At 57.0% G+C, this 12,572-nt stretch overlaps 1 protein-coding gene across 4 annotated transcripts in view; it reads right to left on the minus strand.

Annotated features, from left to right (window-relative positions):
* Positions 1-5,162: 5,162 nt before the first annotated feature.
* MLXIP (MLX interacting protein) overlaps positions 5,163-12,572 on the minus strand; it is a 60,732-nt gene continuing 53,322 nt past the window's right edge. For 2 of the 4 annotated variants that reach the window (XM_019977307.2, XM_019977304.2), the window contains exons 13-17: positions 12,074-12,178; positions 11,838-11,965; positions 11,594-11,717; positions 10,425-10,554; positions 5,163-9,857 (exon numbers count right to left, since the gene is read on the minus strand). In XM_019977307.2, coding sequence (XP_019832866.2) covers positions 9,736-9,857; positions 10,425-10,554; positions 11,594-11,717; positions 11,838-11,965; positions 12,074-12,178 — 609 coding nt within the window. In that variant the 3' untranslated portion in view covers positions 5,163-9,735. The remainder of the gene's footprint in view (positions 9,858-10,424; positions 10,555-11,593; positions 11,718-11,837; positions 11,966-12,073; positions 12,179-12,572) is intronic. The other 2 variants (XM_019977305.2, XM_070769491.1) reach the window with 1 other exon arrangement.

Raw genomic sequence — 12,572 nt, forward strand, 5'->3', positions numbered from 1 at the left:
CCCATCGGCTGTTATCATTTGCAGGAAGCTCCAGAGTCAGACTCACTTGGGGCTGCAGCCCCGCTTCGCAGGCATCAATCAGTGATGCTGTGGGCAAGTTCTGCGACTCTCTAAGCCTCAACTTCCTTATCTCTACAGCAGGGATAATCGGAGGACCTGTTTTGTGGGGTTGTTTCATCGTCCCTGGCAGGTCGTGGTAGATGTAACTTAGATCATAAGCTCAGGACACTAAATCTCTGTGCTCAGGGAGATGAGTGATAAAATGAGATGTGGCTCCTGTCCTTAGGAAGAGGTGATGTTGTGAATGCGGTCTTGACATTCACAGTACCAGGTGGAAGGGGGCATGTGATGCCAGTGACAGAAATGGAGCCCCGGTGGTAGTTCAGGGTCTAAAGTGGGGCGGCCCAGGCCAGGGCAGGCTACAGACAGGCGGAAGCACTGGGCCTTCCGGGGTCGGGGTGGGGAGGATGGCACACAACGAAGAAGCTGCATAACCACAGCGGGTGCAGCTTGCCTGGAACCTGTTGTGGGAGACAGTGTCAACGCCGAACAGAAGGCCAGGCTGAGGGCAGGGCTTTGTTCCTGAAGAATAAGTTCTCAAGGGCTGGGAGGGGGCCTCAAGATTTTGGAAAAAGGGATGGTGGTGGAAATCTCCCTGCTATTTTCAGGTCAGGGCTGGAGAGGTTGGTTGGGAAGTAGCTCAACTCTGACCCATACCAGCTGTGCCTGCAGTGTGGCCTGGGACCACAGTCAGCGACTTTGTGGAGAAAGAATTCACAGCACAAGGATGTGACGGATGAAAAGGAGACAGGCAGGATGATGTGGAGAACGAAGGACCAGAAGGACTGCAGGATATTAAAAAGGAGGATTGTCTCAGCTACGCGTTAATAAAGACAGGGATCGTGGGAAGAGGGGCTGGGGGAGAAGGTGGGAAAGAAGGAAGGAAAGAAGAGCGAAAAGAGCTGCCTATAAACTGGCACGTTGAACCCTTACAACGATCCGGTGGGGCTGGTGTAATTAGTGTCCACATTTTATAGTTGAAAGATTTGGGGGCCCAGAGGGGCTGTCACTTGTCCAAGGCAGTGGGGAGCCAGAGGGTAAAGAGTCTGGCTTTTTCTCTAAATGCTGCAGGAAGCCACTGGATGGTTGACCACGGGAAGACCAGTGTTGGTAGGCGTCTTTAAAAGGATCCTGCCAGCCATGTGGGGAACTGAGGCGGGAGCAGCAAGAGGAGGAACCCGGGAATGTCACACTGTCGGGGTGGGAGCTGAGGGTGGGGAGAGGTTGTTGGATTCTTGATCATTTGGGGGAACCCACTGACAGGACTCCCTGGTAGATGGGAGATGGGAAGTGAGGGAAAAGGACAGAACGAGGGGGCCGTGTGAATTTCCAGCGTGAGCAACTGGGCAGGTGGTGGCGTCATGTGAGGAGATGCTGAGTATCTGGGGGTACACACGCTCTAGGCTGGGGAGGGTGAGATATAAAAGGCAGGCTGGTTACAAGGGGAGAGACTTGAGATGCTTGTGGGGAGAGAGGAAGGAGTCAGCTGGACAAAGAGAAAACTGCTCGAGACAGAAGAGGCTAAGAGCCGAGCAAAAGCCCCAGTGGAGAGGGAGGGCAGGGTTGACCCGAAGGGAGGTGTTACATCTGATCAGTGTCTCTTCCCATGAAACATGCTCTTCCCTGTGGGTCTTGCCCCCTCTGCTTGGCTGACTCTTGTCCTGCTGGGTCCTGGTTCGGGGGGTAGGGGCCACTCCCTGACCCCCTCCTTCAACCCCAGGGGTGGTCCCTGCTGCTCCTCTAGGGCACCCCATGCTCCTCCCCATCCCTACACATCAAGATGGGTTTTGTTGTGTCTCCAATAAACTCACTGTGTGACCTCTGAGCTGAGTCCAAATTCAGCCTTCAGCACATGTGTCTTGATCAAAGTCTGGAGGAAAGAGAGCAAGTTGGGTGAGACTCTGGCAATTTTGGGGGTGGGAGGAGGTGCAAAATTGATGCTTTGTCTATCAGGGTGTGTGTCGGGGGTGCTCAATTAGGCTAGGGACTCAGGAGACACCAATAGGTTGGCATCCAGGCTGTGAGACGACAGGTGAGGGGGCAGGTGGAAATGGCCCCATCCCCTCCACCGACCTGTATGGTATCAACCTGCCCTGCTTAGTCACACCAGTGGGAGAGACGATCAGATAGGCTAGACCAAGAGATTAGACTGTTTGCTATACAAACCCATTAAGGCAGGAAAGTAGACAAAGCTTCCCCCCCTACCACCCCCTCCGCCGACTCCCTAAACAATAAGGGTTTTCTAGCTAATGACTCAGTGAAACAGAAAATCAGATCAATCAGGTCTCCCCATTCCCCAGGGTTCTCATTAACTCTGACTGTAGTCTAACACAAAGCCTTTGTGGGTTTTCAAACGACGGACACTGCAGGCATAGATGCAGTTCTAGGAAATGGTACTCAAAAGCACATTTACTATTAACAGATGAAACCCATATGGCGTCTGGGATGTGCTTCAAAATAACGGGGGCGGGGTGAGGTAGATACCAAAGAAAAGTGGCCCTGAGTCGGTCATCTTTTAAAGTGGATGGTTGGGTACATGGGGGTTCATTGTACTGTCCTCTCTGTACTGTACTGACTTCTGTGTTTGCTGGAGAGTTTCTGAAATAAAAAGGTAAAAGCACACATTGAGTATAACCACACCAGCCTAGCAAGGCTAACTTCAGAATCTGACATACAGATAAGAGCGACTGAGAAGGTAAACTGCGTTCTATAGAATCGGGTCCAAATCCAAGATGAAGTGCTCGCAGATGCCATTTGGAAACTATTCTTACCACATTTACAATCCAAATGACTAAAGTTGATGCTTCATATTAAGTATACACTCATAGTAGCCAACCTCTAAACCCTGCAGGACACCTACACGTCTGCACCTGCTGGTTGCACCCCCCTCCCCGCCCCAGCTCTTCAGGCTCCCCACACCCTCCACCTGTCTGGCACAGAGTTGGGGAAGGGGTAGCTGGTTTGGTGGAAGGGCGAGGGCCTGAGGGTCACTGGGCGGGTTCCCTGGGTACCTGCTGTGCTGGTTCTGAGCTGGGCACACTGGCGGCTGTGGGCCCCTTGTCCTGAGGGGTCTTAAAACCCGGTGGGGAACATGCACGGTAATGACCAGCATCCTGAGGAAATACAGTTGTCTGAGGTCTGACTTGGTGTGTGCATGTGTGTGTGTACACATGTGTCAAAGCTCACGTGTGTTCACATGTGTGAAAGCGCATGGGTACCTGTGTGTCACGGGGTGGGGCAGGAACATTAGGGCTGGTTTCTGAAGAACAGACATTTAAGGATTATATAGGGAAGAAAGAGGGACTTCCCTGGTGGTCCAGGGGTTAAGGCTCTGAGCGCCCAACGCAGGAAGCCTGGGTTTGAGTCCTGGTCGGGGAACTAAGATCCCACATGCCTCAATCAAGCCTGCATGCTACAACTGGAGAAGGTTGTATGCCACGATGAAGACTCAGCACAGCCAAAATAAGTAAGTAAACTGGAAGAAACAACAGGAGTTATTCAAGAAGAGGGGTGGAGATGGGCAAAGTCTTGGGCAGAGGGAGGAGGCTTTGGGAAAACCTGAAGAGAGAAACCAAACCAAACCAAGCCAAGCAGGCCCGCTCAAGGCACAGAAAAGAGCAAAAATGTGATTGGAAAGGCAAGCAGAGGAAGGACGGGCTCAACGCAGAGGGGCGGACGGATCTTTCCCTGGAAGCCCTTGAAGGAGTCAGTGCCATGACTGGACCTGGACCACTTCAAGCTCCCATGGACTGTAAGGCCAAGGCTACAAGACAGAAGGGATAGAGGACATAATCGTGTGAACTTGAGGGGCGACGGCAACTTGGACTTGGGTGGTGATGACAGTGGGGCTGGAGAGAAGTAGATGGTGTGTTTGGAAGACTTCCAGAGGGCACGTGAGACAGAACTCGGTGTGGGAGAGGGGATGGCACAGATAAGCCTCTGGATTCGGTGGATGGAGGATAAAATACATTTTTAGAGGATGAAAAATGAAAACTCCAGCCTTCTGGTCTGACCCATGTGGCCTCGCCATCTCAGAAACGACTGATGTCTTCCTCTATGAAATGAGGAAACCCACGCCACTGACTCAAGAACTGTCCAGAGGTGGCCCAGTGCCTGATGCTGAGGCAAGCAGGCTCCAGCGCCCTGGCCTCTTCCCTCCAGACACTCTGTTCCCCCCTTCCCCACACTCAAACCCTCCCTTCTTCTCCTAATTATGCCCCAAGTTATCTTTTGAGATTCCAGACCTAACATGTGGCCAGACTCAAAAAGCTAGAAGAACCCACTGATTATCTCAGTGGAAACCAAGTTCCTTCTCGCCCCAAGGAATCCATGAACCACTCACCGATTTGTCAGGGGCCCCTGATTCTCAAGGCCCCAGATCTTGCTTTGTGTCATGAAGGTGTTTTTCCTCGGGGAAGGCGTGGGGGTTTGATCAGACAAGAGCCTGCGTATCAACCCACTGCATTTTAGTCAAGAGATACGGATCTGTACAGTTGTTCAGTGAAACAAGACAGCGGCTCTGGAGAGGGGCCGGCAGCCCAAGAGGCCGGCACGGCTTACCTTAAGAGTCACGCTGCCCAAGCACAAGGAACTGGGGCGGCGGGGGCGGTGGCGGGGTTGGGCATGGGCAGAGGAAGATGGGAGGGCAAAAAGAAGGGCTTTTAGATTAAGCAGAAATCATCAAAGTTCTCAGCACAACAAAGGGACATCTCTGCTGGTCAACTTTCCAGCATCTTCCGTGTATGGTATTGGGTCGACAGTCAACAGGGAGGCCCCTGCCCCTTGGGGTGTGATGATGACGTAGATCCCCGCTGGGTGCTGGCCTGGGGCTGGCCATGCTGGTGGCAATCTGCGCTTTCTGGGAGCTGGACATTCGTGATTTCATGTGACCCTGACGACCACCCTATGAAGACTCCAGGGTGGCTGCTGTTCGCCGAAGCGCCATGTGAGCAAACGGGCACTTTGTTCAAGCACCTCTGGGCTCTGTCCACCTGGGAAAGCCAGCACGAGCGAGCCAGGCGCGGGCACCCCTCTGCCCCCATCTCATTTTATCACCTCCTCCACTGCTCCAACCGGGTTAGCAAAGACCACACGTCACAGGCTTTTCCAAAAATACGGCTTTTTATTGTCTTGGATGCAAATATAGTTTTGGAGCTGCATTGTAGTGTTGGATACAGCTGGTGGAACCGTGCTTCTCGACAGCAGAGCATCAACGACCGAGCTCAGCGTGGCGCAGGCCCGAGGGAGGCTGCGATGAACAACACTCTTCTTGGGTTTTGCTTTTTCTGCCCATGAGGGGTGACTTGTCTCCTGGGTGGGGAGCTCTGACACAGTCACCGGAGAGCACAACAGGGGAAAAAAAAAAATGAACCATTTACACCGTGAGATGAAACCCGAGAAAGGAAAAGAAGGTGCTGTTTCAGCCGTGGCGTTACACAAGCAAAACAAGTGGTGTGAACAGATTCAGATAAAGCGGCGCCGGGTGCCGCGGCCCGCCTCCCTCGTGAGAAACAGCCTGGGCTTCGGGGCTCCCGGGTGGAGCCCTTCCTACTTGTAGCTTCCGGATGTCGACTCAATGGAACACCATCAGACTTCAGTTTCTCCCGACCCTTTCCCCCACCTCGGCCCTTGAGGGAGGCCCATCTCTATTTTAGAAACCCAGGAGAGAATTCTTCAAAAGAGCGATGCCCAGGGTTGATTCTGGAACCAAAAGTTTGACTGAGGGATGGAGGTGAATTTTGCTACATAATCGTAAAGAAATTTCACAAAAATAGAATTCCATTGAGTAAACACACACACACAGGCTTGTGCAAGCACACATGTGTAGACACACACACAAAGCCAACAATCAACAGGAAAAGTTCCCTTTTCTTTCTCAAAGGCTGATTTCTCATAAGCCTCAACAGAAAACAGCAAACCCCCTGCCGAGTGGTGAGTAGGGAAGGCCAAGTCCCTTAGAAGGAAAAGAAAATCGGGCAGGTGATCTGTGTGGAGGCACCTGGGGGGTTGTAAGGCTTCTCTCTGTTCCTGGAGCCCCTCCGATACCCAAACCCGTCTGCTAGGTGGGTTAAGGCCATGGCAACCACTGACACGTATGACGTATCTAAGGCTGAAGCCCCTCCACCCTTGCTCTCCTGCCTCATGTTCAGGCGAGGTGAAAATCCTCTTTTAAGATATGAGGCGTTGGAGCACAGAGCCAAACACCACGGCCCACTGCTGCTCCCTCGCCCACATCGGGGCGCCTCGGCCCCCTTTCTGGGCAGGCTCACAACTTGGGAGGCACTTTGCAGAGCTGCTCTGGTGGGCGCTGTTCTAAGCCCGCCTACCAGACGAGATAAAAGAACCCAGGTGGGCAGCTCAGCCAGGGCTGGGCCAGGTCCATGCTGCGCAAGTGTGCAGGAGGCCCCATGCAGACGGCCCCCCGGGAACCCCCACCACCCCGGCATCACCCCGACAAGCCCTCGTTTAGCTGCACCGTGAAAACCGGTGACCACCTTGACAATAACAGCGAGCCTGCCACTCAGGATTCTTCCAGGAGCGCAGAGGGGAGGCCCGAGCTGAGAGGATGCAGGGGCGCTGTCTGGGACCACACCCTCCTGGTAGGGGGGCCTGTAAGATCACTGCATCCCTTCACCTGGGGGCGACAAGGGGGTCGGCCACACCCTGCAGTGCCACGTATCCCCGGAATCCAAGTTTCTCTTCCCACTACCCGGAGCGAGAGAACCTAGAGAGCAGACCTCTGTCTGGCCGGGAAGGTGGGGTTGGGTCGCCAGGACACAGTGGAGGGAGCCGAGTGCATGGGGTCACCTGTGGCGCCCACCACCCCTCCCCAACGAGACCCGGCGCTCACATCAGCACCGACTCCTGATGACAGGACCCTTCCCTTGTGCCCTGAAGACCCCGGAAAGCACCCGCCTGCCGGTTTGGGGCCTCCTGGGTGTGCGTGTGGGGTGACCGGTTGATGTGTAACCTGCCTGAGACGGAGGCAGCGATGGGCCGGCCGACCTCAGAAAGCCCCGCTCTTTCCCTGCATTTCCCACTTGTCGTCAAAGGGCAACCAGCGGTAGGAAGGGAGCTGATGGCACAGAAAGATTTCACAGAAACACTTTCAGAGACTGTGCCAGGCACGCATTTTTTTTTCTTTCAGACTGATTTTTGTATCCTCCAAAATCAGCGTTTTTAAGTCTCTTTTATGGGAGAAGAAATAGGAGGTGGGGTGAAAGGGAGTGTAAACAAATCATAGCGTTCACTGGAGGCAGCTGGCAGAGCAGCCCTGGGGGTTCCCGCACCCCGGCTGGGGACCCCAGGACAAGGGTCAAAGCTAGGGCCACCCCCCGTCCGGCCAGACTCAGTGGGCAAGACTCTGAAACAAGAAAACTTCCAGAGCAAGAAACAATTGTGTCTGTGTTAAAAAATACAGCTTTGTGGCCCTATAGCCATGATACTGGTGAGCACCAAGAAAAATGGATTTAAGTAAATATCTCAAAACAAAACATGCATCGAGTTAACCATCTGCTGGGACACACCGCACACACACACCCGCACGTGCCCACACACAGACACACGCACACGCACACGCACCCTTCAATGCTTCATACAACCTAACAGCTTTAAATATTTAAAAAACAGAATCGTGAACATTAAATCAGCCAAAGGGCAGGAGAGGTAGGCCAAAGAAGCAAGAGGCCAATTTTATATCCCATGGAGCTAAAAAAAAATAAAAATAAAAAGACTCCCAACATGGGGTGGGGAGAAAGCTATTGATCTCAGAGAGGTCGTGGCTGGGCCGAGCTCCACGGCCGCCCACGCGGTTGACGAAGGCACAGGAACAGGGACGCGGCTGAGCGCAGGACCCTCTGCAGCCCCTCGTGGCCGGGAACGTCTCTGATTTTCCTTTGTTTTCCTTTCGAGCCTCGCAGTGCTCTTCCCCCTTGGAGGGAGACCTCGTGTCCACTCGGGGGGAGGCTGGGCTCTCATCCCGCCTCCCAGGGGACACGCAGGGCTGGCCCAGCCTGTCTTGTGCCCGCCCCTCAGGAGAGCCATCCGAAGGCCTGTAAACACGTGTTCTGGGGAGGCAGAGGGGGCCGCCGGGGTGCTCCTGATAGGGCCGGCGCACAGATGAGGGACCGGAGGCAGTGGCATGGCCGGCCACCCGGGGAGGACCCTCCTCCATCCTCCACCAGCGGAGGCTGAGGTGGGGCTGCCCCCAGGGCACCTTCCACAGGCCTCCAGGAGCCAGTGGGAGCCTCCGAAAGGATCCAAGCTTCAGCGGGCGGCCCGCAGCAGCCCCCACCACAGCTCTGCCCAGCCCAGCAGGACTCCTGGCCTGGCCCTTGCTCAGGCAGGTCTCCATCTCGGGCAGGGAGGACAGAGTTTGACGGGGAAGCCTGCCGGCCTCTGAACTTCACAGCAGGACGTGAAAAGCACATTCTTTCAATGAGGAGGTAGCCCTGGCTGGGCTTCCTGAGTGTTAGAGAGCATCCTTCTGCCTGGAACTGCTCCCGCAGACGCGGCGAGAGGAGGACTAGCACGGGCCCCCTCCTCCGAACCCTTCCAGGTGTAACTCCCACCTTCGGAAACGGCCTGCGGGCCCCACAGTCCTCCACCTGGACCAAAGCGGACTTCAACTCCTGACTGATCCGGAGCCGCCTGGAGACAGCTCCGAGGCAGCCACCTCGGAGCTCTGTGTCGACCAATTTCTGCCTCCAAACACAAGACAGGGCAGATGCCGGGGTGCTGGCGTCTTTGGTCCAGGAACTGGGATGGACGGGCTGGGGCTCCCGGCTGGACAATCCAGCTGAGGGGACCCGGTCGATGGCAGCACTGCGGAGCCTGGTGTTTCACGTGCTGCACCCACAGGGCTAGCGGTGTCCATCAAGCACGGCTGTTCCTGGCTTGGAAGCAGGTGGGGCATGAGCGGGCAGGGCCTGGCTGAGCCCCCACCATGTGAAATCCGGGCTGGTGCCATCGTGGCTGCCGCGATGTGAAGTGGAACCAAATCCACTTGTGAAACAGACCACAGCACCGCCCGGGGGACCTCCAGGACTGAAGCAGCTCCGCATCACTGGCGCATTCGTTATCCTCTGGGGCACACATACCCACTGCTTTGCACACATGTGCTGTAGGGTTTCCCGGCCCTGCGAAGCCCGAGCCAACATCCGCTCTATTAGGTCAGAGTTGGGGGAGGAAGGAGGAGACCTTCCAACAGCCCAGGGGTGCAAGAGACGTGACAGGAGGGTGCATCCCAGACAGCAGCTGGGAAGGACCCTCACGCGTCCTAACTTGGGGGAATGGGCGAGGTCTCCTCCTGCCCGTCGGCTCCCTGCACTGCTGCCAGGCCCCCCCATCTCCCCGACACCCACCAGCAGGACAGGACAGGGAGGGGCGGCGTCCCCTCGTTTCCCTTCATCTGGGCTTCTCTGAGGTGAGGGGAGGTCAGTGACTGAGGTCGCTGAGTCAGAGTTCACAGCAAGGGGTTCCCAGAGCTGGGCTATTGCTGTTGGCAGGACCCAAACCTGCTTCAGACCTGAGCGCGGCATTTGGAGCGGCCAGGGCCACAGTCGCAGGGAGGCTAGGAGGCCCTGAAGCGGGAGAGGTGAGGGGCGCAGCCTCCTCTCCACAGGCGGGGAAGGGTCTCCTCGGCATCCCACGTGGCCGCGTGCCCGCTAAGCGCTGCTAGGACTCCCCGGCTCTCTGGCTGATTCTGCTGACGGCCTCTGCTGCCTGCTCGGGCAGCTGGGACGGGTCTGTCAGGATGGACGTGGTGGTGCTCAGGTGCCGGAGGGTGTTCAGCACGGCTGCAAGATAGAAGGGGGAGCCTGCAGATGTGGCCTGGGGGAGCCAGCTCTGAGCCCGAGAGACAGAACATGCAGTTACACGTGTACACCCCGAGGGGCGATCCTTAGGGCCCCCCAAACCAGGAGAGGCACAAACCCCAGGGGAGCCTCTGCTGCGGTCTGGACACTCACACCTCTGCCTTTAAGATGATGCCCGATCCTATCTGCCACCCTGCAGGAGAGTGGGGAACACCCTGAGCTGTTCCTGCTTGTCCCTGTGACCTGACACACAGCCTTGGTCCTTATGAAAAGAGCTGAACGTGAAAGTGTGCCTGAAAACACCTGACACAAGGCCAGGGGAAGAGCAGCTGCTCAACAAACACAAGCTGGGTCTGATCATCAGACGGACACACGGAGACGGCAGAAAGCCGAGCGAGGCGCTGGGAGGCACCCCCTCACCTGCAGGGCCTCACCTTCCTGCCCCAGGTGCGTGCAGACCAACTACGGTGGAGCCTGGGATTTCTGCAGCCGCTTCCATGGCTAAGCCCCCCACGGCCCCACAACGCCCCCCATGCAGCCCCCACTCACTTGGCCTGAGGATGGGCAGGGAGCAGTGCTCGTCCAGCCAGGACAGCGCCGTCCGGTGCAGCTCATCCAGGCTGCTGGTGGACACCACGCCCTTGAAGGACTCAAACAGCGGCTTGATGATGACGCTGAACTGCACAGCGCTTGGGTTAAAGAAACCATAAGCCAGCGCAGAGAGAGCGGAGTCCAGTCACAGGTGTGCCCGTGACCGACACCCCTCGGGACTGGCAGGGTGTTGTGCACAGCTGGGGAGGGGGATGGAAGGGTGGGGAGAGATGTCCCTAATCGTCCCTGCGCTCAGGCTGTGACCTCAGTCCCCACTCTCAGCCTGATGCCGAGGAACCTGCCACTGACCACAGAGGTTCTGACTTGTCCCAGCTCCACTCAGGGACCAGAGCAAAGGGGGGACTGGAGCTGCTGTCGGTCATCTCTTCCTGTAGAACCCGCCCAGGAGCGCACGCATAGATACCCCTGCCCCCGCAGCCCTCCTCTCCTGTGAACCCCTCCTCAGCCTGTCAGTCCCACGGCCGGGGGTGTGGCAGCCGACCCCGCGTGTGTCCCCACTGTGCACTCAGGGGCACAGCGGAGGCTGGGTGGAGACTGACAGGGCCAGAGCCATCCCCCGTAAGGGCCATGCTGCCATCTGGAAGGCCAAGTGCTGGGAGGCCTGGGCCCCAGGGACAGAGCCCAGCACTCAGGCATCCCTGCCTCATTAACAGCTGTCAAGGGCATGTGGTACAAACCCAAAGAACAGCCCAGAGGGAACCAGCTTCAAATCCAGGCTCTGCCACACAGTCACTCTGTGAGCCCGTTTCAGGTGGCAGGGCAGAGCTGATGCCGGGACGTGTCAGAGCAGATCCCACCTCCTTGCTCCCACCAGCGGCTCCAGCCTCCTCTTCCCTTCTCAAGGACTCGGCAGTGCAAAGCAGGCCTGTTCTGTGTCCCTGGGAAGCCCTCAGCCAGTACACTCACCAAGGACAGCCCCCTCCAACACTGCAGGCCTGGCCGGGCCCCTGTCTCTCTTGAGACAGAAACTAGCATTACCTGTCTTGACAAACTCAATGACAACTATTTAGAGAGCCTCTTTCTAAAGGAACCGAAGGGTCAGTGTCACCGTTTCAGGTCACGGGTTGTGGGGATGGGGGGAATGAGCAAAGAAAACTCAAAGATACAATCCAGAACTTCCAATTCTGCAGGGTCCGGCTTTTCACATATTCGTCAAACATGTCTCGCATGTGATCAAACTGGCGCCGGGTGACAGGGACACCCGTGGCAGGGAGCAGCTGCTGGCAGGAGCTGAAATGACAGCAAGAGTCAGGGGAGCTCTGCGGGGCTGGGGATCCAGCGGGCAGGCCCAAGAGAGCGAGGGGAGGACGAGCCCCCTCCACCCCACCCCCTCCCCAGGCCCAGCCTCACAGGATGGTGGCGTTGAGCTCCTCGATCTCCTCTCGCAGCCGCCGGGCCTCCTCCTGCATCTGACTGCGCTCCTGCTGCAGCTTGGTGATGTACTCCACGGTCTTCTGCAGCGTGATGGCGTGGCTGGTCTGCGAGGGGGCCGGGTCAGAGCGCGCAGCACACCAGGTGCCCCCACGTGCCGGTCCTGTCGGTCCCCGCCCTGCCCACCCTCTCCCCCGACCCCCACAGCCACTCACCAGCTTGGTGTTGTTGGAAATTAAGCTGTTCAGGGTGTCGAAGCCCATCTTGATGTTGAAGCGCCTCTTCTGCTCGGCTGAGATGTGCTTCATCTGCCGGTTCTGCTGGGGAATCGGCCCGTCACTGGCCACAGGCCCCCCCCTGCCATCCCCACCTGCTGCTCAGATTCTCTATAGAGAGCTATGTGGAAGGAGGGGGTGACAGGGAGCTAAGAGGCTCCAGGAGGAGCCAGGAGGCGACAAGATGGGGCTAGAAAACCATCCCTACAGAACAGAGCACAGCGAGGGCCTGGTGCTGCAGATCCGGCCCTTCCTGGCCACCCCCACACCTCAGACCCGGTTGTGGCAGCTGCCAGCCCCTGCTCCACAGAGCTCGGGGCCACTGTCACCTCAAGGCTGGGGGCAGGTGGGGCGGGGAGGAGCCAACATGCTCAAGGGCAAAGCGGTGAATGTCCCCATTTCAGGTGTGGGACCCCTGTCAAGCCCATGGGGCTTCCCA

Source organism: Bos indicus, chromosome 17 (genome assembly GCF_029378745.1).
Source record: "Bos indicus isolate NIAB-ARS_2022 breed Sahiwal x Tharparkar chromosome 17, NIAB-ARS_B.indTharparkar_mat_pri_1.0, whole genome shotgun sequence".
NCBI classification, from domain to species: Eukaryota; Metazoa; Chordata; class Mammalia; order Artiodactyla; family Bovidae; genus Bos; species Bos indicus.